General features: G+C 29.4%; 11 protein-coding genes across 11 annotated transcripts; 3 read left to right on the forward strand and 8 right to left on the reverse strand.

The window, feature by feature from the left end:
- Window positions 1–974: 974 nt before the first annotated feature.
- On the forward strand, window positions 975–1862 carry BN7_942 (uncharacterized protein; the record flags this gene model as incomplete). The annotated part of the gene is made up of 1 exon (XM_011278350.1): window positions 975–1862. One exon carries the CDS (start codon window positions 975–977, stop codon window positions 1860–1862), a length of 888 nt encoding a protein of 295 aa, XP_011276652.1.
- Window positions 1863–2223: 361 nt separating this feature from the next.
- On the reverse strand, window positions 2224–3753 carry BN7_943 (High-affinity nicotinic acid transporter; the record flags this gene model as incomplete). Its single annotated transcript, XM_011278351.1, has 1 exon — window positions 2224–3753. The coding sequence occupies one exon, from the start codon at window positions 3751–3753 to the stop codon at window positions 2224–2226; it is 1530 nt and encodes a 509-aa protein (XP_011276653.1).
- Window positions 3754–4556: 803 nt separating this feature from the next.
- BN7_944 (uncharacterized protein) lies at window positions 4557–6089 on the forward strand (the record flags this gene model as incomplete). Its single annotated transcript, XM_011278352.1, has 1 exon — window positions 4557–6089. One exon carries the CDS (start codon window positions 4557–4559, stop codon window positions 6087–6089), a length of 1533 nt encoding a protein of 510 aa, XP_011276654.1.
- A 78-nt stretch (window positions 6090–6167) lies between these two features.
- Window positions 6168–6877, reverse strand: BN7_945 (Carboxymethylenebutenolidase; the record flags this gene model as incomplete). The annotated part of the gene is made up of 2 exons (XM_011278353.1): window positions 6168–6802; window positions 6865–6877. The coding sequence occupies 2 exons, from the start codon at window positions 6875–6877 to the stop codon at window positions 6168–6170; spliced, it is 648 nt and encodes a 215-aa protein (XP_011276655.1).
- Window positions 6878–7551: 674 nt separating this feature from the next.
- On the reverse strand, window positions 7552–8829 carry BN7_946 (uncharacterized protein; the record flags this gene model as incomplete). Its single annotated transcript, XM_011278354.1, has 1 exon — window positions 7552–8829. One exon carries the CDS (start codon window positions 8827–8829, stop codon window positions 7552–7554), a length of 1278 nt encoding a protein of 425 aa, XP_011276656.1.
- Window positions 8830–9392: 563 nt separating this feature from the next.
- Window positions 9393–11015, reverse strand: MCX1 (Mcx1p; the record flags this gene model as incomplete). Its single annotated transcript, XM_011278355.1, has 1 exon — window positions 9393–11015. The coding sequence occupies one exon, from the start codon at window positions 11013–11015 to the stop codon at window positions 9393–9395; it is 1623 nt and encodes a 540-aa protein (XP_011276657.1).
- Window positions 11016–11239: 224 nt separating this feature from the next.
- KRE5 (Kre5p) lies at window positions 11240–15562 on the reverse strand (the record flags this gene model as incomplete). The annotated part of the gene is made up of 1 exon (XM_011278356.1): window positions 11240–15562. The coding sequence occupies one exon, from the start codon at window positions 15560–15562 to the stop codon at window positions 11240–11242; it is 4323 nt and encodes a 1440-aa protein (XP_011276658.1).
- A 2993-nt stretch (window positions 15563–18555) lies between these two features.
- Window positions 18556–20367, reverse strand: MET13 (methylenetetrahydrofolate reductase (NAD(P)H) MET13; the record flags this gene model as incomplete). The annotated part of the gene is made up of 1 exon (XM_011278357.1): window positions 18556–20367. The coding sequence occupies one exon, from the start codon at window positions 20365–20367 to the stop codon at window positions 18556–18558; it is 1812 nt and encodes a 603-aa protein (XP_011276659.1).
- A 465-nt stretch (window positions 20368–20832) lies between these two features.
- BN7_950 (uncharacterized protein) lies at window positions 20833–22188 on the reverse strand (the record flags this gene model as incomplete). Its single annotated transcript, XM_011278358.1, has 1 exon — window positions 20833–22188. One exon carries the CDS (start codon window positions 22186–22188, stop codon window positions 20833–20835), a length of 1356 nt encoding a protein of 451 aa, XP_011276660.1.
- Window positions 22189–22807: 619 nt separating this feature from the next.
- Window positions 22808–24091, forward strand: BN7_951 (uncharacterized protein; the record flags this gene model as incomplete). Its single annotated transcript, XM_011278359.1, has 1 exon — window positions 22808–24091. The coding sequence occupies one exon, from the start codon at window positions 22808–22810 to the stop codon at window positions 24089–24091; it is 1284 nt and encodes a 427-aa protein (XP_011276661.1).
- Window positions 24092–24349: 258 nt separating this feature from the next.
- On the reverse strand, window positions 24350–25585 carry BN7_952 (Chaperone protein; the record flags this gene model as incomplete). The annotated part of the gene is made up of 1 exon (XM_011278360.1): window positions 24350–25585. One exon carries the CDS (start codon window positions 25583–25585, stop codon window positions 24350–24352), a length of 1236 nt encoding a protein of 411 aa, XP_011276662.1.
- Between the last annotated feature and the right edge of the window lie 227 nt (window positions 25586–25812).

Below are 25812 nucleotides of genomic sequence, written 5' to 3' on the forward strand. Positions count from 1 at the left end.
CAACTATTAACCCCTAATAATTAATCAATTAATGAAAGTATTTAAAGCATAATTATTATTGCCATTTTAACCACTAGCTCTTTTCACGCTCACCAAAGTTCAAATGATAGTAAATTAATTACAGAAAAAGGTATGACAGTACCGTAACAAAACTTCTCTTATAAGCTCTTCATCATAGCACATCATCGATTAATCTAATTGGTACTTTCTTACCTAAACTTTCAGTACTGGCTGATCTTGATTCTTTACCCTCAGCTTTTACTGTAACTATACACTTGAATCTAAAAGCACATATTATTAAATGAGGTTTGGAGTTTGAAAGTTTGAACTTTGAGGTAGAGGTACATGATTCATAAAGCAGCCAGCTAAACCAAAGTTTAAAGACGGCAAATTTGTCGGCAAACCCTAAACCAAATCTTACATGGGAAAGCGTGATATGACTTTCTAAAGATATTTATTGGGACCTTTCTTCTTTCCTTGAAAGTTGAGTGTTGTGATTGGTTGTAAGTTATAAGTTTTACGTCTGAGAAAGTGCCCGATTATTATCATCTCTATTTGGTTCTACCTAACCTCTAAGTTCTTATACATTTCCCTAATTGAACCCTGAAAACTTAATTGGGTGTAAGAATTCAAAGACATCATATATCATGCAAACAGTAGCCAAATGGTCGTTTGAGTGCGTTTATATACGTGGTCAGTGGTCACTGGTGAGTCGTGGTGACTGGTTAAATCTTTCGGTGCTGCACGGGAATATGAACAACATGATACTATGCATACTTTGGTATTTCTTTTGAATATGCATAGTCTCAATTGACAAATCACAATAACAATAACGATCGACCCAGTCTTTGGTTTGACTGGTGTCTCGACTCTCGTATATATATAACCACAATTGTCCATCGTTAGATCTTAGATCCTTTATCTCACAGATCTCATACAAAAAAAATTATTGCGCGCTCACAACGCTGAAAATTATGATCAACTTCAACAAAATATCATTGTTGTTCCCATTGGTATTGACCATTCTTACAACTATATTCTCAGCTTTAACTCTATTTCAAAACAAAAATGATTCATATCTGAATATTGATTTATCAAACGTTAAATTGGATTACGTATACTCATTCTCAAATAGTGCTAATAATGATACATTAACTTTATGGCAAAACACCACTTTAGCTGAAAGCTATTCATTTGGTCTTTGGGGTTACTGCCCTAATGAAGACTCTGATAGATTCATCATGAATAATTATTGTTCACCTGCAAAGCTAAATTTTTATCCAAATATCAAAGAATTACTTGCTAATCACGCGATTATACAAGGTGGTCAATATTTCACTGCTAAGTCAACACCTGCTTTAGATGGTCATTATCCAAAATCAATCAATCATCAAGCTACCAATGGGATCTTGGCTAGTTTTATTCTTTCATCAATTGAGTTTTTCGCTATACTGATTGGTCTGATCACAATTTCTTTCATTTTAAAATTCAGAGGTACATATTTGAGAATTATTATATTGTCAATAATCACTATCATAAGTCTTGCACAATGGATATCTATTACAATTGGAATGGCTGCTTTCAAAAAACTATCCAGTTCAATGTTGAGCTTATTAAAAAATAGTTATGATGTTTTAGGAATTAAAGGTACAGAATTAAATAGCCCAGTTTTCAGATATGGTTGGGTTTCATTAGCTTTGGGACTTGTGAATTTGTTATATCTTGTTAGTTATTTAACTTTGGAAATTTTGGAATTGTCAAAATTGAATCCAACAAAAGAAGCTTCAAAAGAAGAAGTGGATAATGAAAATAATGAAGAACATAATTCAAGTTTAAATTCCACCAAGGCATCTTTAGCTTAAGAATTTTGACACTTGTACGGGATTAAAACTAGCACAATTGAAAACTAGTGCAGGTTTATATTTTTTTTCTACGTCGCTAGAGATCTCATTCTGGGAGCAATGTTTTCATTTATGATTCAGATAGCCATTGCATAACTGCATTTGTACTTTGTTAATATATTATAGCCTATCTTTCAGGCTTACTTATTTTGATTTCAATATGAACAAAACTCATAATAGTGTAGCTTATAGTAGTTTTCGACTCTATTCAAAAAAATCAGTAAAAATCCATTAGTATTATTACAGTCTACTATTAATTTCATTGGGCTTCTTGTTGTACTTCATCAAAAGCAAAAGAATATAATTTCATTAAACTATTAACTTAAAATGTATACAAATAATATGGGTCTTTATCACCCAACTCAGGTTGTCTTTTTAATGGATGTCCTTGCTCACGAGCTTCATTCAAAGCTTTAACCTTCTTACGGTTGAGATACCTTAAATGAAACACCAAAACTATGATATCAGCAATGGCGACACATGTGAGTATCAAACCAACTTTGATCCCATAATCATATCGTGGTGCATCTTGTGCTCTAAAGACTTGACCATAAACCAAACCAGAACTATTAGCTATGGCCATTGAAAATCCAACATATGACGCCTTTTGATAATGTGTCAGTAAGTTATCACCAATCCACATCATATTTAGACCTGTTGTTGGATAAATCCCCATAATCATAAAGAAACAACCGAAATATCTGACACCATTCTTCTTAGCACCTAGTAAAATAGCATAACCAATTGCCATTGCTACTGTTGATAATCCCATGAATAGTGATCTTATTTTGAAATGATCTGAAAGTGTAGCGATAACCATGTAGTATATCGCACCATATATATAAATTGGAACCACCATCAAGTTTGAATTAATACCTGTGTATCCCATACTCGAGACAATTTTTGGTAAGAATGTACTACTTGAGTAGAAACTTAGAGCACAACAAAATTGCCAAATCGCATGTGTATAAAACTTGAAGTCCTTAAACATATTTATCACCACTTTCCACTCAAACTTGTCAGATTCATGAAGTTCTGGATAATATACTAGTCGTTGCTCATAACACTGTTTTTCTTCTTCAGTGAAAAACCAAGCTTTATTGAAATGTTTTGGGAATATGAATATTGCCAATGGTAAAACTCCAATAGTCATTAAACCTTCAGCAAAGAATAAAATTCTCCAGCCTTCTTCAAGATGTTTTGGACCAGTAACTCTTAATAGTCCATATGCTAACAGCCCACCAAAAGCACTTGCCAATGCAGCAATGAAGTAAACAAATGACTGTCTTTTACTCTTTTCAGTTTTGGTATAGATTGTACTTGATAATAGATAAATCACCGGTAATATACCACTTTCAAAAAACCCCATAACTAAACGACAAGCATAAAGACCTCCAGCATTTTGAATGAAACCTTGACATAATGTAGTGATCCCCCAGGCAAAAGCACAAGTTATCATTAGGATTTTTGGAGTGATTTTTTTCAAAATTAAAGTATTGACAGGTTCAAATGTTAAGTAAGTGATGTAAAGATATGAATTAGCATCTCCAAATTCGTTATTTTTCAATCTAATATCATTTGAGAAACCTGCTGTATTAGCGAACCCTAAATTACTTCGATCTAATTGACAAAAAAAGTAAAACAAAGCAAGCCATGTAACAACAAACAAATCTAATTTCCTCAAGACCCTTTTTTCAACTTGCTTGTCGATGAAAATTTCATTCTCCTTTGATTCTTCATCATCTTCAGTTATATTTTCTATAATTTTAGAAGCATCTTTTGGTGTGCTAGAATTATACTGATAATGTTCATTACTCTTATCAGTACTAACCTTAGATATGCTCAAAACCATTATTGAAAGACCATTGAAGTTGTCGTCTCATGAATAATTCATTAAAGGTGTCTTCAAATTGATTTTATACATCTATTGATCGGATCAATCAATAATAGGATAGATTGTGGCTTCTTCACCCGATGCCTACTTTTCGATTCTGTTCATGCTTCTATGACTCAGTTGAATAGGTATAACGGTATAAGGGTAACATTGACCAGTTTCAACAACCCCTGGTATTTGAACCAAGCATCAAGAGATCAGGAAGTTATCAATTCAGTTAATTAAACGATGATTTAGTGTTTTATTAAAGTATATAATCGGTAAACACACTCTATGGAGCCAAATAATTGAGGCTTTCCACCTCATAACGATTAAGTTTGACATAATACTTGCATTGATGCCATTGAACAATGAACAGTTACAACGGGAATTGTGAGGAGTTTACGTCCCTTTTCAGGTACACTTTCGTCTAAGTTTACTCTTCTGATGTCGTTATTCAAATCCCGATTCCATTAATAGTGCTTGAAGTGGCTCTAATTTTAAAGTTGGTATCATGATTCATCTAGATCCTAGTATAGTATTGATGATCGTTGGTATCGTATGCTGATGCTAGACCCAGTGCCTTGTTTAGACAATAATAGTTCGGGGCTCGATCCCCTACTATCGCCACAATTCATATGCAATGGCTTGATTAATATAAAGAATTTTCACTGTTAATGTATATTGTATATACATAAGAGAAGAATCCATTGTAGTATAAAAGATTGACTTCAAGATGTGTGCTATCTCCAAATCATAAAGAATCACTACTTATTCAAAAAATGGTGTTGAAGCTGTTGAGGAAGAAGAGTACAGAGGAAGCACATAGCTTTAATCAAATATCATCTAATCAAACTTCAAAAGATCAATTTACAAAGATCGAAGCCTTAGATAGTGATCAAAGTTTGGAAAATGAACCTATAGTTATAGACAAACAGGTTGAAAAAAGAGTGTTAAGAAAATTAGATATATTCGTCGTTACATGGTTTGCTATATTCTATTTCTTTTGTCAATTAGATAGAAGTAACATAGGTTTTGCTCAAACGGATGGATTCATTGATGATATTGGTTTAAAAGGTAATGAATTCGGTAATGCAAATTCATACTTATATATAACTTATTTGACATTTGAACCAATAAATACATTGATTGTGAAAAAAGTGACTCCAAAATATTTGATGATTGGTTGTGCTTTTGCCTGGGGGTTAACAACTTTAAGTCAAGCATTCATTCAAAATGCCGGTGGGTTATATGCTTGTCGTTTAGTGATGGGTCTATTTGAAAGTGGTATTTTACCAGTAATCTATGTTTTGACAAGTACAATTTATACCAAATCAGAAAAGACTAAAAGACACTCATTTGTTTATTTTATTGCAGCTTTCGCAAGTGCTTTTGGTGGGTTGTTAGCTTATGGATTATTGAGAGTTACTGGTCCGAAGCATTTGGAAGAAGGTTGGAGAATTATGTTTTTCGTTGAAGGTCTAATGACTATTGGTGTTCTTCCTCTTGCGATATTCATATTCCCAAAAAATTTTGAAACATCATGGTTTTTTAATGAAGAGGAAAAAAAATGTTATGCTCAAAGATTAATTCATTATCCTGAGCTTTACGAGAAGGATGACTTCAAATGGAGTGTGGTTTGGGATATGTTTAAAGATTTCAAATTTTATGCAGAAGTTATATGGCAATTTTGTTGTGTGTTAAGTTTTTTCGCAAGCAGTACTTTTTTACCAACAATCGTTTCAAGTATGGGTTATGAAGGTATAAAATCCAATCTTATGGTGGTTCCAATCTATATGTATGGTGCTATATACTATATCATTGTTGCAACACTTTCTGATTATTTCAAAAATAGATCAATTTTCATGGCTATTTCAGCATTGGCAATGTTGATAGGTTACATCATAATTTACGCTTCCAAAAAGGATGGTGTTCGTTATTTTGGATGCTTTTTTATGATTATGGGTGTATATCCTGGTACTGGTTTGAACATGATGTGGTTAGGTGATAACTTGCCCTCGCATTATCAAAAAGCTGCATATATGGGGTTCACAATGGCACTTGGTAACACTGCAGGTTTAGCGTACGGTCAAGTTTTTAGAGACAATGATGCTCCAAGATATCAAAATGGTATCAAAGTTGGATTAGCGCTTACTGCAGTTGCATTGGTGGATGTTTTAATTCAAATTGGTTACTACAAATATTTGAATAATAAAAAATTGAAAGCTTTAGAAGAAGCTGAGAGACAAGGAACCCCATTAGAAGAACAACCTGAACTTCACGATAAAAACCCACACTACCTGTATACTTTTTAGACATATAATTGTACATGATTTTCAGTAGTTTAGGCAAAACTGTAGCTCGACATGTTTGTTTTTCCAGTACATGAATATTCATTTAGCACTTGCAAAAGTATTAAACCAATATAATTGATCATATAAAGTTTTTTCTTTAGCATATTTAACAACTTCATCACTAACATCCCCTCTAACAGAAAACCCATGAGAAACACCACTAAATAAATCAATTTGATAACGAGCTTTAATTTCTTTTAATTTTGATTCAGTTTGTTTTCTTAAATCATCTGTAAACATTTGGTCTGTCTCTGCAGAGGAAATTAAAATTGGTTTAGTGATTTTAGAAACTTCATCAATTGTAACTAATGATGGATGAGCAATTGCACCTGTTGTGATTTTTGTTGAATTTGTTAATTGTTGAACAACATATTTAGCACCAAAGCAATAACCAATCAAACCTAAGAATTTTGTATCAATATCTTTCGTTAATTCATTTATAAATGATTCAACAATTGGTCTTGTAATTTCTGAAGAATGATTTGGTAACCATATGGATAAATCAGTTTCTGGTGTACGATCATCACCTTTTAAAATATCTGGAATCAAGACATAATAACCATTTTTAGATAATTCATCAGCAATTAATAAGACATTGTTATATTTATTACCAAAAATATCAGTTAAAATGATAATAACTTTATCACTTTTATCACCAGTAACATAAGTGTTCACTATATAATTGATTTTGTTAGAAATTTGATCAACAATATATAATCAAGAAATTGGTTAGTACTTACAATTACCATAGAGTTCAACGTGTTTACCAATTGGGTCACCTTCTGTTTGAAATCATAGTTAGTCTCTAATGAATTTGTTTACAATCAAAGCCAAGCAAAGATCTTAGATCTTGAAAGCAGTTAGAACATACCATGGAAAGTAGATTGTAAACAACAAGCACCAGGAGGATTAGAAGCCATTATAATGTATCAATTGATTGATCTTTAATATAAAGAATATACTGGTCAGAAGTAATTCAAGCTCATAAAATTTCAAGATTTCGAAAGCTTCTTATATAGATGCTTACCGATTTCCGTTATATACGGCCCGTCCTATCACCGTCATATCAAGCTTATCGTACAGCCATATTCTTAAAAATTTAATTACCGATGTGGGTTTAAAGCCATGAAAAATTACACATTTTCATTTCGAGGACGTTAATGTTCAATCACTAGCTGCCTAGTAAAGTATAACGACGTACTAATTTGTACGTGTACAATTTGTATAACGTCTCATGCCAGCTTATAAATAAAAACAACCGTATAATTAAATCAAATACAACTTTTTTTCCATTTTAAAACCAAATTAAAGACCAAATAAAACCAAATAAATTAAGCACCTTCATTTATATAAATAACAACTTCTTTTTTTAATTAAATAACAATATATGATCTTATATAGATCATTATATTGTATACACATGTTACTCAGCATTTGAACTTTTTTTAGCAGTAACAAACATTAAATAACTATCACCAAATTCATCTAAAAGTTTCCCATTTTTAACATCTTGATTATATTGTAATCTTAATTCTTTAAATAATTGTAAATCGTTTTGAGAAAATTTATCTCTTGCAAATTTTGAAAACATTGCTAATTCGAAAAAACTTTGAATAAATTCCATTAAATTCCCCATTCTATTTGGTATTCCCTTTTTTATAGAGATTAATGAATATTTAACATCAATAAATCCTGCCTCTTTTGTTCTTTTTAATATATTTTTACATGGGAATGGATCCATACCTTCATTTATAACAATTTTTTGTAATTTTTTGAAAAATTCATTGTATAATTCATTTTTACAATTTATAATGGTATAATCCATTAAAAACATATTTAAATAACCACTTGGACTTATAACTCTGTGTAAATCTGTTAATACTGGGTTCCATTCATCAATTTTCAATTGAAACCATAATTCATAAGCAATAGCTAAAGGATATGAATTTTTCTTAAAAGGCATTGTTGATAATGATTTCCCATGAACAACATGATGATTTTTTGGACCAATATTTGATTTAGATTCACTATAATTTGTATGAGTTATTGGAGTAGTTGTTAAAGAATAAATATCACAACTCCAATTATCCATAGCTAATAACCAAGACCAAGATATACCAAAATAATCACCATGAATTTTCAAAATTTTTAATTTTTGATCTTCTCTTAAGTCAGAATTTGAATATCTTGCAACTAAATTTTTTCTAATTAATTGATCAACTCCAGAAAGATATTTAATTGCACTTATTGACCAAAAATCAACTAAATTTATAACATTTCTCATATTTTCTATTGAATTTTGTTGAATATAAGTATCATAAAATTGTAAAAAAGAATTTAATCTTGCCGGGGAATAAGTTAATGAATCATTTTCTTTTGATACATCACTTAATTTTCTTAATGAGAACCATTTTATAGAATCTTGTTTATAACGATCTTTAATCAAATCATTTTGAGTTTTCCTTTCTCGATATCGTCTATTTCTTTCATCTTGTTCTTCTTTATTATTACTTGAACCAGTGAAAAATTGACTAAATGCAGATTTTGGATGATTTTGATGTTCACCAATAGGTAAATTTTGACTTGACCCAGCTATTGAAGAAGATTGTGAATATATTGAACGATTATCAGCACCTGTACCGGCATTTGTATTTGGTGAAGAATCTTGACGTGTTATACTAGGTTTCTTAAAACCAAACATTGATGAATGTTTCTTGATTGTTGGATTATCCATATTAAACAAAGGGGGAATGTGATATAAATATAATAATCTCCAATGAGAAAACTTTTAACTGTGTTGTATTGAAGTAGTAATGATATTCGACACTAAGGCTGTCTCGCTTGTGACGAGTTCAAAGTTATCAAATCAACTTGCAGCTCAAGTTTCGAGTCAAAAGCGTCAAGAGACTCAAACCTGTGCCTGGTATGTGATAAAGCCGAAGTGCGTTCAGCTTGAGAATGTGATGATAATGGGGATATTCTTGTACTAACAATAGGCAATAACAAGAATACTCAGACTGTTTGATTGTGATTGTGTACTATGACTATGATGTTATTGATTATCTTGTTGAAATCACTTTTACTCGTTTGTTTTCATCTTATTTAATCGTTTGTTAATGACAGGTTTCTTCAAAGCAATTTGCTGTTTGTTGAAAAGCTTTCACGTTATCGGTGTTTCCGAAAGGGGAAACTCCCGCGAGAAGAGACAGCATTACATAATCAGTATACATAAAGTCATAAATTATAAATTATAAGTATTTGGTATTATCCCGATGCTGCTACTGTTTCATGATCATTGGCTGGTGTGATGTTGAACTCCGTTTGAAGTTGTTTCCCTAAAATTGGATCCTCCTCCAAAACATCTTCAACAAATTGAAATAAATCACCTCTTCCATAATAATGTGCTTTAACTTTACCAGAATTTATAGAATCAACAGTTTCTGAATTCACAAGGACAAATTGAATCCCAGAGTCTGGACATTCATAATTAACCGTTAATAATAATCTTTCCATTATACCACGTAATCCTCTTGCTCCAGTACCTTCTTTTAATGATAAATCTGCAATTTTTTTCAATGCAGGTTTAGTAATTTTTAAATTTACTCCAAATTGTTGGAAAATATATTCATATTGACTTAATATAGCATTCTTAGGTTCAGTTAATATAGATAAAAGATCTGTTTCATTTAATGAATCTAATCCTGTTATTATGGGAATTCTACCAATTAATTCTGGAATCATACCAAATGATGTTAAATCTTGTGGTGTTATTAATTCTAATGCTGAAACTTTACGTCCATCTTCTAATTTAATTTGCTTCAAACTATATTTTTTACCATCTTTATCTTGATCAGTATTTATATCTGCTTCGAATCCAATTGATGATTTAGCTAATCTTGTTGAAATATGTTCATCTAATCCAATGAAAGCACCCATTAAAACAAATAATATATTACTTGTATCAATATGATAAGTTTCATTTTTTTTGGAAATTTGTTGATTATTATTTTGTGAATCTTTTTCTTTATTTACAGGTTTTTTAACTTGAACTTGAACATTTGTACCTTCAATTAATTTTAATAATGCTTGTTGAACACCTTCTCCAGCAACATCTTTTGTACCATTTGACATTGAAGGTTTAGATAATTTATCAACTTCATCCAATACAACAATCCCCTTTTCCGCCTTTTCCACATCATAATTACTATTAATTAATAATCTTTCAATACATAATTCAACATCCTCACCAATATAACCAGCTTGTGTTAATTGTGTACAATCTGTTATAGAAAATGGAACATTCAATACACGAGCCAATGTTTTAGCAATTAATGTTTTACCTGAACCTGATGGACCTAATAATAATATATTTGATTTACTTAATTCTAAATCTTGATCTTCATTATCTAATGAAAAACTTAATTGTTCTGCATCTTTATTTTTCTTTGGTTTAACGTTATCACTAAATGAATATATAGCATCATCTTCTTTTTGTTTCTCTTTTGCTAATTTTTTAGCTAATTTTTTAGCTTTATCATTGATTCTTAAATAATGATTATAAACTGCAACTGACATAACTTTTTTACCTGTATCTTGTCCAATAATATAATTATCAAGATAATTTTTCAATTTTCTAGGTGATGGAACTTTAACCATGGAATTTTGAATATCTTGTAATACCTTCAAATGTGTTTCTTGTCTTTCTTTACTAGCTCTATTTTCAACTTTCTTAGAAATATTTGAATTTGGAGTAGTGGAACTATCTTTTGGATTTTGTGATTGTGTCTGTGATGACCCATTTGATGAATTGAATCTGGATTGAGCCAGCACCAAGCTATAACCACAACGCTGTGATCTCACAGCTCTCAAGCCAGCAGCTCTCAACATGATACAATATGTCAAAACCCCTTGGTAAATTCTGATCTAGAAGGAGCCCAGTAGGAGTTCATGGTATCAAATTCCTTGATCAAATCTTTCATTATCGCTTCGGATCTTTTTCCAAAAATCCTTAACTCCAGACACCAATGATTCACATGACTCAATTTAAAAGTATATAAAGTACAAAATTTATACAAAGCAATCTTTCATTTATTTATGAATATTTTACTTAATCACAATTCATCATGATCTAAATCATCATTAGAATTGGATTCCCCTGGTTTTATTTCCTCTCCCACTGATAATTCTACTTTTGGAAAAACTTCTTCTCTTAAAGCTGTAATTTCATCATCGTATTCTGTCCATTCAGGTATTTGACGACGAGCTCTATCTAATTTAGGTTCTTTTGTCAATGGATTATTACATAAATCAATTGTTTTGGCAGTCTTTAAACTTTCATCATCACACCATGTTTCACACCATAACCAATCTTGTGGTAATGAAAATATTTTTAATTTTGGTTGTAAATTATTTGGTAAATCTTGATCTAAATTTGATAATGATCCTGGATCTTTAGATAATGCTTGATAATGTTGTCTTAATGTATCACCTGCTGCTATTTCTCTAAATCTTTTCAAATCAATAACATAAAGTGCACTGATATGATATTTATATTCATCTCCAAGCATTTTTGCCCAATAACCTTGTTTCCAAAATCTGAATCCTTCCATTTCTTCTCTAGAATCTCCCATTGGCGTATAACCATATGCTGCACCTTCAAGATCTAAATCAACTAATTCTTTTAAATCTGTACGAACAATTTGATCAGAATCAACAAAGATAACTTTTTCTAAATCTTGAGGAAACAAAACATCAAGAAATAAAATTTTATAGCCCCAAAATGTTCTTTGTTTTTCTCTTTGTCCTCTTAACCATGATGGCCAATTATATGTGATTAATTCATATTCAAATCCATATTTTTCAGCTAAATGTGGTAGAAATTTTCTAAAACTTGGTGACATATAATTTTCAATTAACCAAAATTTAACTGTATGTTTTGTATGACGCATAACTGATGCAGTCATAATACTCAAGAATCTTTCATATAAATGACCACTTGCAATTGTGAAAATATTTATATCTGCTTGTTTCTTCTTTTTCTGTGGGAATAATTTTTGGAAAAATCCAAGTTTTGGTTTTGATTCTTCTTCTTCATCTTGAACAACATCAATAGATTCACCAGTTAAAGAAATTAATGATTCATTTTCTTTACCTTCTTTCTTAATAACTCTTGGGAATAATTTGACACCATCTAAATTCAATAAACTAAATTTAATCTTTTCATTGGTTTTCTCTCTTTCAGTACTATAAAAATCATCAGTTGTTAACAATGAATAAATATCACTTGATTTACCTTGTTTAATTTCAAAATTCCAAATACCAGGATTCCCTTTCAATTGTAAATAACCATAGTTTGTCATAACATTAGTATCTGATCCTTCAATTTGAACAGATAATCCAGTTGGAGGTTCTAGTGTATCAACATCAAATGCATTACCTTCAACTGCAATGTTTTTCAACTCATAAATACCAGTTACTGGACCGGATTGTTCTAATAAAACATTATCTAAATCACTAATACTATCTTTAGTAACAACAACCCATGATGGTAAAACATCAATATCTAATGTGAATAATGTCTTTTCAGGAACTTTATTAAAAGAAACAAATGATGATTCATCTAATTTACCATTTTTATTAAATTTAATTGATGATTGGAAATTACTTCTATAAAATCTTTTTACTGGTAATTCTTTTAATTCCTTTTTAGGTTGAATCAAGATATCTAATGAAATAAATGATAAATCTTTAATTGATTGAATTAATGAAATCAATTTTTGGGAAATCTCTTCAACTGGATCAATAACTAATAAAACATTAATATCACTCTTATCTTTATCACCAAATGAAATTGCGTTATTTAAATTTAATGCACTAAAATCAAATCTTGGTAATGGAGCAGGTGTAAATAAATCAGTTTCAACATAAAATGATTTTGTAATTAAACTTGCAAATGATTCAAACCAATCTTGAGAAACTGAATTTGCAATTGATTCATGTTTTTTCAAAACTTTAGATGCTAAATATAATCTATTTTCAAATTCATAATCTGCAAGATGATTTAATGATACATCATCAATAATTTTTTCATTTAATTCAATATAACGACCATTAAATAATAAGAATTTAGAACTATCAATATCAATTGACTGTAATAATGATTTTATAGTTGGATCAAAATCTAATTCTGTGAATTGATTATCTTCAATGATTCCTTGGACAACTTCAATTGCATGATCAATTGATTTATTTAAAGATTGTCTAATTTTACCAATAAATGTAGCTTCTTTTGAAGTTTCAATAATTCTAATTTTTAAACTAAAATCTGCATTTTGAGTAAATTTTAAAATTTCTAAAAATTGTTCTAATTCAAATCTTGAACCTAAATTACCACCAAATGTTAAAGTTGCAGATTTATCAGAATCTTCATTTGTATTTGTAAATTCAAAAATATAATTTGATGATGCTTTAATAATTTCTTGAAATTGTGGTGAAATATATTTATAATCTAATTGACGTTTATTCTCTGGGATAATCAAAGTATTTCTAAAATCTGTAGCATCTTCATATAATAACTTTTTAATTGAATCACCTTCTTTGATAGCACCTGCAAACACTGCACTTGTGATCAAATTAACATCTTCACTAACTTGTCTTGTTAAGGCATAAGGCCAATTTGAATCAAATGGATAAAAAATATTATTAACAATAATTGATGGTTCATAAACATCAAATTTCTTAACAAAAGGTGTTAAATATTTAGAAATATAATCTTCATCTGTTAAATTTTCAACAGAATGATTAGGAGTTGTACCAATTTGGAAAACATATCTTGCAGCTTTTTTAAAACCTTTATTTTCTAATAAATAATAAATATTATTTGCATGGATACGATCTTCTTCATTTGAAATTAATGGAATGAATCCAATTCTTTGAGTTATACCTCTTTGTACAACAGCTTGGAAAATTCTTTGTAAAGTTAATAATTGTTCTTCATCACTAAAATTCATAACGAAAACAACATTATGAATATTTTCTTTATAGGGTGGGATTTGACCAAATTGATGTTTTTGTTTGAAAATATTTAAATCTTTAGGAATATTTTCATAAGTTGGATCTGATTCAATATTGTTTATGAAAATAATTGGATTATGTTCATTGGTTTCAATATTATATCTTGTTTTCAAAGTTTTCCTATTTTTAACCATTGATAAAAGAGCAAATTTACCAATTAAATCTTTTGTTATCTTTGGATCTAATTTCAAATCTGAAAAATTCTCCACTAGTGAAAGTTCCTTTTTAATAGCTTTATATAAACCGAAAACATTTAAATCTGATTCATCAATTGGTAATCCATTAAGGAAAATTGCAGATGAATCTGAAGTTAATCCTAATTTCTCATTAAATTCAGTTGATTCTAAAAGTTCATCATTAATTTCCAATTCTGATAAATATGAAGTAAATTTTGGTAAATCTTGAACAATATGAATTAAATTTTGGAAATTTTCAGATTGATTTTGGGAACTTGAAATAAAACTTGCAATCTTTAAATCTAAATCCTTTAAATCTTGTTGATTAACACCTGGAATATCATCATTATAAATATCTAAAAATGAATTTGAAGATTCTTGATTTTTCAACACTTGTTGAGCATCTTGTTTAATTTGATCTCTTTTAACATTTTTATTATTGACATCTCTATCATCAATGACTAAATAATCTGTTCTCTTCAAAGTTAAATCAACACCATAACCTGATAAAATTTCACGTTCATCTATATTTTGTGGAACATATCTCCAAATAAAACGTAATTTACCATATTTAGCATTATCATATAAATTATTAATGAATTCTTTAAAAGAAGGATCATTAACATCACCATACAAGATTAATAATGGACCTTGATCACCAATGATTCTATCAAATTCTAAAATTTCTTTATCAATTTCATTTGAAGAATCAGTCATTAATGCAAATACATCATCTGGCTTACAATAAACAACATCATTAAATTTTAACCAAGTTTTTGGAACTCGACCACCACATTTCTTAATCAATTTGGATTGGAATTTAGGTAAAACCGTATTATTATAATAATTATAATGTGAAATGATTCTTGGCGAATGATATTTATTTGCTAATGGAATATCATATAATGATTGTTCTTTTGGTGTTAAAAGATTGAAAATTGAATGATATAATTCTTCATCATTGGAAGCTGGGCCCTCTCCTTCATCATCGTCATCATCTTCATTCAAATTTAAACCTGCAATCTTAGATAATGATGATAAATAATATGATTCATTTTCAGTAGCAACAGTTTCTAATAATCTTAGTGCAAAAGGTGGATTTTCCCAATTTGCCTGCAATTGAATATCAATCTGTGCGAAGACAAGTGACAACAGCAGGAACACCCCTGTAAATTGTTTCAACATGGCTCAATTATATAAACTGGCCTTCAAAATTCTTGAAATTGATTGAATTTTTGCCTTTAGGTATAGAACAACACATAAAGTGTCAATTTTAAATTATACGCGATCTCAAAATGGGAGATATCGGTTCGGGCAGAAAAGGTATAGACTTTTCTCGAAATTTTAATTTTCAATATTTGCTATAATTTACAAACGATTTTGAAATTTCTATACAAGTTGAAGAATCTTTTGTGAACAAAATCCCAGTTGTCTTGTGTATAAATCCTCTCATCGCTTCTGTAATAACCACTCAACAAATTAATTTTCTTCTCAACTAAACTCTCCTAGCTTCTTAATTTATCCCTCAATGTTTTATTGTACATTTCACAAGAGAATATAACTCATGAGAGCAATTCAAAAAAAAATATAAAAGGAGGCCAAATCCTGAATTCTTCTAAAAGTTTTTTTACCACTTTTTTCTTCTGATCTTCAAGGGAAGTTTTCTATTTGTTTCTTCCCTTCATAATGAATTGAATCAATACTGCTCAAGATCAACTTTACTAAAGTGTTACATAGAATAGCTACAAGTATTAAGAAATGATATCATCTACAATGATATATCATGGTTTAACAAAAAAAATGGTTTTTTAACTTCAATAAAGAAGTTAATGGTTTTCAATTTATAAGAAGCTCTATAGACTTTTGAATTTTAAATATTATGTCTTCACCTCAAATTCTAAAAAACAATTAAATGACCAATTTTGATACTTGAATAAATAATATGGTAAATAAAAACTTAAAACCTAAAGCTGCTAACTTTAAGTTCAATTATCATAACCAATTAAACCTTAAGTTCATATCCATATCCAAGGGGGTTCAAATTTAACTGAAAAAAACCATGATGATGAGGTAGTAATATGAGAATGATTATATTTATATCTCTTATCATGTTTTGTGATCTTCTAAATTCAATTTGTGTGCTTATATTCTTGATAATAGTGGTGTTCTATCTTTTGATTTTAATTTTGTGGTGTTGTATCAATTTTAAAAATGGTACTTATTGTTTATAAAATGTGTGCAATGAATTGTAATAATGTTTATATTATGATGTTGAAGCTTTGAAATTTTTAATAGAAAACTGGTTCATTAATTCACATAATATCATTTTAGCCATTGTGAATTTTTTGATAAGTGCAAGTTATTATTCAACTTATAATCAAATTCTTATTTTGAGTCAATAGATCTGTCTATCTATAACATAATTTGATATTAAACTTGTTTTATGCAATGGTTAAAATTATTGGAACCAAATTTTTTCAAAAAGCACAAATAAACATCTAGTAAATCAATTTTATCAAAATCAATACAACATTGGTCACAAGATTTAACTTAAAACGACATGACCATTAAAACATTCACCAAGTCAAAAAGAAAACGTAACAATCAAAAAGCAACCATAAGTTGATGAGTTAAAATATCATGGACAATACCAAATAATCTAAAACAACCAAAAACGAGAACCTTGTGATGAGCTAAAACAAACCATCCAAAATGAATATAACCTGATGACACAAACTAATGGTAAAAAACCCAAAACAAATTCATCCAACGAAATAAAAAAAACACACCAAAGTACCCCATTCTAATGATCTTTTCATGGTATCACCAAATACAAACAGTTGCTTGATCTGGCACCTTTACCAATAAGTAAGACCATTCCATCACAGTATGAAAGATCGGGCGGTGGATAAAACAAGGGTGAAAACACAAATAAAAGGACAAAGGTTTGGAGCAATATTTTCATTCTATGATAAAAAGTTTCTATCTCTAAATAGCAAATTTGATCCGTGCTAAAAGAGAAACATCAAATTATAATGAAAGTTAACTCTGGGGATTTGGATGCATCTTATATGAAAATTAAATCAAACCATTATTTCTTTGACACAAAAATGAAATCACAAATACAAAATTATACCTTAATATAGTAATAAACAAAAGATCTTGAGCGGTAATTAAATCATTGTAGAGGAACAATATCAGTGAGTATCAGTAAGCATAATAGTCAGTAATAGCGCCAATTCACTTTAACCACTGAAGTGTATACCCTTTGTATTCTTTCAAAATTTGACAAATTTGAAAGTGTTGATGTTTTGAAAAGTAAACAAATGAATATCTGATTATGTAATCCACTAAACTTAAAATCACTCAAAGTGTATATTATTGTATATTAGAGCATTTAAAAAGAGAAAGTAACTAAATAATATTCCTAAAAAAATTATTATCTAGTGATGGATACTATCCTTATAGTACCATCCATGTTCTGATATTTCAGCTTGTTTGAAAATCGGAAATGGGACCTAGAAAAAAATCTTGGTCCCCAAATTTTAGGTCCCAAATTTTCAGCTTAGGACCCACTAGTATTTGAAAACATCGAGATGAACCAATACTGATTTAGTATGACTATAGATGTGAAGCGCTATAATGGAATATCATGTGAAGTTCAAGATTTCTATTCCCTCTTTAATGATCACGTTAATTGCATAAACCTTAGAATTACATCGATTAACTTCAATCGCTTATAGTTTTACACTAATATTTAAAGAACTTTAGAAAACTTTTTATTTATAATCGAATCTATGTAATCCAAGAACTTTTAAATTGAACGTAATAATAGACATTGAACGGTTGAAGTTCAAGTCGTGATGATAATATATAGATCAGATCATTAACCGATCTTTCTTTTTAAATGTGAATATTTTAATATTTTAATATGCAAAAACCAAGAATCATATAAAGCAAATCATAAACTTAGAAAATTTTGTTGATTTTTCTAAGTTGTGTGTTTTTTTAATTGTCATAAAATAGTTGTAATATAAAAAAAAATGTAATAGTAATAATAAAACTTTGAAAATCAAATATAAATTAAAGTATTAGGTAAAGACAGTTGATGTCATATGTTTCATTTCATGAAACTGAATTAAAAAATTGAAAAAATATCATGTATAACTTTTAATAGATCATAATTGTTTTAATAAATCAAATATTTTTGATTCTCCAACATAATCATTATCAACAATATTAACTAAAGCATAATCATTAATAATTGTTTTTATAGTATTTTTAGAATCACTACCATCTTCAAAAATTCCACTCCATTCTTCAGCAATTCTGAAAACTTCATCTTTCCAAGCTAAAAATGAAACTTTTTCCACAATTGTTGGCTGTAAAACTTCTTGACCTGGGAAAATACCCCAAGTAACTGCATTTGCAGAATCATCTTTTGAATTTGTTATTAAATCATCATTAAAATCAATTGCAAAATATGTTAAATAATTAAAATTATCTTTTTGATTTGTTGATAAATTAAATGGTTTATTAATTAATTCAATCTTGGAAATTAATTTTAAAATTTTTGATTTTGGCATTAAAAATTCTAAATATTGTTTTTGATAAACAAATCCATCTTTTGGACCCCAACCAAATGCAGGATGATTTGAAGGTTCACCATTAACTCTTGGTTGAGAATTAATAGTTAAAATACCATTTTGATTAATTTCAATCAATTCATTTTTAATTGAATCAATTTCTGCAGTAATTGGAGTATCAGACCATGGTAAACTATTAACTTCACCTTGTAAATATTTAACAACTAATTGAGAAACATCTTTGAAATTTTTTGGTTCCCCCCATAATTCAATACATCTTTTTGATGATTGACGTAATAAACCTGAAGTAAATAATTCAACATCACCAAAAGCTGCAGAATTTGGATCACCCCATCTACCATTTGGAAATTCATCCCAATCTTGAGTTCTTGTAATATAACTATATTTTCTATTTTTCCAAAAAATTGGTCTAACAGTTTCACTATTTCTATTTGGATTTAAAGATTTTCTCCAAGGTAATGCCTCGGTATTATTTTGAGTTTGTTCATTTGAATTAATAAGACCTAATTTTTCTAAAACCATAATTGAAGATTTTTCTAAATTCATTGTATAAAAATGTAAATGTTTAACAAATCCAGAATTAATTAATTTTGAACACATTTCTGCAACTAATTCAGTACCAATTTTTCTAACTAATTGATCATCATCTTTATTTGCTAATAATTTATTTTCAAATTCTTCAGGAACTTTAATTTCACACCAAGTTGATCTTCTCTTGAATGAAGCATATGTACTAATAGGCATAATACCTGGAATAATTGGAACATTAATGTCTTGATCTCTTAATTTTTGACACCATTCAATGAAATTCTCAGCATCGTAAAACATTTGTGTAATGATAAAATCAGCCCCTGCATCGATCTTTTCTTTGAGGAATCCAATCAACAAATCAATATCGGTTTCTTCAGGATGTCCTTCTGGGTATGCGGCAACTCCAATGTCAAAATGGTTCCCGTACTTGTTTCTGATGTATTTAACAAGATCTTTGGCATGTTGGAATCCTCCTTCCACAGCGGTCCATTCACCTCCCTCCACAGGTGGATCTCCTCTAAGTGCCAAAATGTTTTGACAACCTGAATCATAAGCTTCTTTTAAAGCCTTGTCAATTAAATCAACAGGCATATTGGTACAAGTCAAATGCATACATGTTTCTAAACCAAGAACAGATTGGGCTGTTTGAACAATATCAGTGGTTAAGTTGGAAAGTCTCCCACCAGCGTTCCAAGTGACATCGATGAATTGTGGATTCACATTATACATTCTATCCATACGATCATAAAGATTTTGAACACCTTGACTAGTTTTAGGAACGAAAAACTCAAAAGAAAACGTTGGAATGTCATTTTCCTTGTGACTTTGTTCCAATTTGTGACTGATTCTCATGATATTGGATTGTATCTAATTCCCTATGAGTTTGAATTGAATTGAAGGAAACAATACTGGTTATATATTCACTTGTATTTATTATTCAGTACTATGATTCACTGCGCTTCTCTCGACTTTTCTGAGTCTTTGACTTTTTTTCACATGCATTTGATTTTTTTTTTATTGCGAAAAACGTTTTTTTGGCCGGTTTCGCTGTGGGATTTTTATTAACTATGAGGTTTTGAGAACAAAAGTGAGTGGTATTCATAGTATTCATAGGCTTATTACAAAGGGTTTGGTACAATGATTATTGATAATTCCAATGGATAAATTATGGATATACTGTTGAATCCTGACCATCTTCCATCTCATTGGCTGTCGTTCGCTGTCTGTCTGACTCTTTGCATAATCATTTCGCGATCAAATCTACTTAAACGAGCTTTAACTATGTATAATATTTAGATCTATTTAATAATTCTATATTCAATGCTCATTATGTCTATTATATTGCAAAAATGAAACCCAAATACCCAAGTCATAAACACTCTTCAACGAACCTGCTATAACAAAACAAACCCATTGTAATTCATAACTAGTTAATACACCAGTTATACTTGGACCTGCTAATTGTGCTAATGTTTTGACAACATTAACCCAACCTAATATTGCTGTTCTTTGTGATGGTTTAATCACAGTAGTCATAAACACTTTCTTGGGTGCAACATCCATTTGTTGTGTTAATGCTCTAATAATTAATAAAAAAATTGTAATTTTAAATGATTTTGGTGCTGGAATTAAACCTAATGTAATTGATGAAGGTAAATGAGTACAAACCATTGTAACAACAGGTCCTAATCTTTTGGAAAATGAAGTACTTAAAAGGGCAGTTATTGCAGTTATAATCATTGTTATGAAAAAAACTCCACCTAAATCTTCTGTTGTAATATTAAATTTTTTTTGAATATAATATGATTGCCATGAAAATGAAATAATTGATGATGCAAATGCATCAAGTGCAAATAATAATGTTAATTTAATAACAATTGCTGAAGCTGATTCCCCAGATAAATTTGGTATAAGTTTTGACCAAAATGATTGAGTCTTTGTGGTTGTAATAGATGGTTGTTCACGGGATGTAATTAATGGACTTGTTTCACTTGTTTCACTTGTTTCTTGATCATGTTTTTGAATCTCAATTTTATTACTTAAAAACATTGATAATATAGCCATAATAATTGCAACCAAGATATAAACCCAAAATCCCATCAAATATGCATCAATTTTATTAATATTATATTTCAATTCCATATAATTAATCAATATCCCAATTGAATAAGAACCAATTGCAGATGATAAATTACTTAAAAATGAACCCCATGCATAAATATCTGACCTTTCTTCATATTTACATAAATCTGCTATAATACTTTCTTCAACTGATCTAAAAGGTCCAACTTCACCACCATGAGGTGTTATAATACCAATAAATGAAACAAAAAAAATAATTAATGTATGTTCATGGAAATAAATAAAACTTAATCCAGTTGAAATCATAATTATTGATGATAAAATATATGTAAATTTCCTACCAATTTTATCTGCAATTAATGATATTAAAAATGATGTAATTAAATCACCAAAAAATGTTAAACTCATTAAATAACCAATAAATTTTTCATTATATCCATCTTCTTTTAAGAAAATTGCTAAAACTAATGAAATACTTGTAAATCCAAAAAATCTAAGCATACGAAGTATTGTTATGATATAAACATCTGAATTGGATTTTAAAAGAGTTGATATTCCAATTTCATTTGCAATTTTATTAATTATAGTCATGGTGTTAAGACGTTTTACACTTGATTGATCTTTCCAAAATTGAAACTAGCAATTTATTCAATTGATATACCTTAAACTGATATTTCTGACCATTTATATAGTATATTAAACTTGAAACCTGGCGTTCACCATTTACACCTTAAAAACATCAGCTATATGACAGAAAAAAACTTTTATATCTATAATTTAAGCTTAAAACGCATTCTTCAAACACACGTTTATCCGCTAGATCGGTCCGAAAAAAATCCGCGAAATTCTTATCACGTGACTACGCATTGAGTACAACCCGGTACTTCAGAGGATTAAAGAACTCATCAATTGAGCGCCTTGGCGCAGTGGAAGCGCGCAGGGCTCATAACCCTGATGTCTCTGGATCGAAACCAGGAGGCGCTACATTTGCTCATTTTTTTGCCAAAATTTTCTTTATATTGTTTATAAACATTGGTATTAAACTTTAATTTTTTTTATTTTCTTGTAAAAAGATAAGATTAAATGATTTGTTTCAAATTTGATTCATTACACGATCTCTTTTATCATTTGTTTGATGATGAATATCAGAGATTCAAGTGTTTCATGAAGCGCGCTTGATTAATCAAAGCACAAAAGATATATTTGAACAATGATTCCATATTATAAGATGCTTAGTGGGTTAAGCGCTGAATTACAACTTGATGAAGATGTTATTTTATTACAAGGATTAAATAAAAGAGAAAGAAATGACGCGCCACTGAGTTTGATTAGAGGTTCATTGAAAGTAATGGCAAAAGGTAGAAAAAGATACATTGATAAGATCTTGATTAGATTTATTGGTAGATCATCTGATGTTATTTATAAAAAATCATTAAATGCTAGGTATTTAAGAAGTCAAGAATCTAAAACTATAGTTCAAGATGTTTATGAATATGGTTTCAATTCAAATGAACCATTGAAAGGTTCTTATTCTTTACCTTTGCTTTTTGTTTTGGATGCTGATTTACCTGAATCTATAATCACTGGATTTGGTAATAGAACTTATTGTATTGAAGTTATAATGGAATTTGAAGGTTTACCTAAATTAATGATTAGAAAACCAATTCATTTGATGAGAGGTCCCTTAGTTGGTTCTCATATAACTTCAGAATGTATTCAAGCTCTGGGTGATTGGAGAGAATATATGCATTATGATCTTTCAATATCAATGAAATATATATCATTAGGTGATAGATTTAATTTAAATTTCCAACTGAGACCTTTATTTAATGATCGAACTTCTGAAATTGATCAAATTAAAATATTTTTCATTCAAAAAATTCAATGTGAAAAAAGAAGTGAATTTATTGGTGATGGTGATACACATGAACTTAATGAAAAACATCTTTTAAAATTAATTAATGATCCTAAAGAATTGATTAAAGATTCAAATCTTTATAATGTTGAGTTATCAATCAAATTACCCAAATCAATGCCTTTCAATATTCATCCTCATATTTCAAATAATCATTTAGATGATTATCTTAATCCAAAAAGTTTGAAAATTACACATTATATCCAAATGATTTTGAAAGTGAAATCAATAGAGAAAAATTCCATCACTTATAGTAATTCCATCAAAGACAAAAGTTTGTCATTATCTCATGATACAGAACATCAAACAAGTACCACACCAATTTCAGATCAACGTCTTTTAGATTCATCACCATTTACAAGTGGTCATGTCTTTGCACCAAGACCTATTCTGAAAAGTGACATTTATTTGAGAATTCCAATATATCTCTTACCTTCAGGTAAAATTAATCAACCATCACCACCAACTTATGAAGAAGCTACCAATAATTCAAAATCATCTAAATCCAAAAATAATTTCAATCCTTTAAGATTACCAAGGATTAAAGATACTAGTTATCCACCTGCCTATGTTATATAAGTTTATTATGCCTTTTGCTGCAAACTGCCCATAATTTATGAGTAAAAGTTTGAAAAATTTAATGTATAAATGTCACGGTTAATGGAGTTATGTTTATTTATGTTTTATTGAATGATCTCAAGTTAACTAGTTTCAATTGTATTTTTAGAAACGATAAGAAAACTACAACGACTTTATTTCTTTCAAAGCAAAAATCACCTAATTTATTGAGAATAATTTACAATATATATATATGCCAAAAATGAAGAGATTCAAGACCTATTGAGAAGCACATTGAACACCTGGACCAGCACCTTCATCATCATCTTCAGAGTCATCATAATGAGCTTGTTGTCTTCTTCTTGAAGATTCATGTTTAGATTCATCATATTCACTTAATGTAACTTCTTCAACTTGTGATCCTTTTGGAATTGTTTCTTTTCTTCTTGGTGGTAAAATTGATTCTAATTTCTTCAAGTTTTCTTCTGATGTGAAATTATCTGATGGGAATTTAATTGTAAATTTGATAAACATATTACCATAACCACCTAATTTATAAATTGGCATACCTTTGTTTTCAATAACTTTAATTTGACCTGGTGAAATGATTTCACCTGGAATTATAGAAACTTTCAAGTATTCACCACTAACATGTTTGATATTTAATTCACCACCAGCTAAAGCAGTTAATAAATCAATTTCAGCTTCATAGATTAAATCATCACCTTTTCTTTTGAAAGTAGAATGTGGTTTTTCATCAACAACAAAGATAACATCACCAGTAATAACATCTGGTTCTTGATCAGCTTCACCTTTGAAAACAATTCTTTGACCATTCTTCATACCTGGATCAACATGAACTTGTAAAATTTTTCTTTCACTTTGAGTTTTTTTACCATTACAAGTTTTACAACGATCTTTTGGATCAATAATATCACCACTACCAGAACAAACATCACAAGTAGTTTGGAATCTTTGTAACATTGGACCCATTTGTCTTGTAACGAATTTAATACCTCTACCACCACATGAAGAACATTTTGAAACGGCACCAGCTTTACCACCACGACCTTCACAACCTTTACATAGAACAGTTTTATTTAAAGCTAATTTAGCAGTTCTACCTTTATATAATTCTTCTAAAGTAGCACTGATTGAATGTTTAATATCAGCACCTCTTTGTGGACCTCTTGAAGCACCACCACCACCACCAAACATACCACCACCAAAGAATTGTGAAAAGATGTCATCAGCACCCATACCACCGCCCATACCACCTGGACCACCACCGGATAAACCTTCTTCACCATAAGTATCATAAATTTCTCTCTTTTGAGAATCACTCAAGACTTCATAAGCACTACTGATTTCTTTAAATTTTTCAGCGGCTTCTTCTGAAGGATTTTTATCTGGATGATATTTTAATGCAGCTTTTCTGTAACCTTTCTTGATTTCTGTATCAGAAGCAGTGGCGGAAACACCTAATAAATCATAAAATTTAGTATCTTTAACCATTTTGTTTGATATATATGTTCTATAATGTATTAATAATTAATTTTTTTTGTTGTAATAAGTTCAAATGACTATAATTTAACTAATTTGCCTCTTTGTTATATTAGTCCGAGTTTAAATAAATCAGACACAATGGGGAGATCTAACTTGTTCCAATAGTTGAGTATTATAAGTGTTGTTTTTTCTGAAGAGTACACTTGTATTGATTGTATAGTATGGATAACGTGGAT

Source organism: Wickerhamomyces ciferrii, contig 00020 (assembly GCF_000313485.1).
Source record: "Wickerhamomyces ciferrii WGS project CAIF00000000 data, strain NRRL Y-1031 F-60-10, contig 00020, whole genome shotgun sequence".
NCBI lineage: Eukaryota > Fungi > Ascomycota > Saccharomycetes > Phaffomycetales > Wickerhamomycetaceae > Hansenula > Hansenula ciferrii.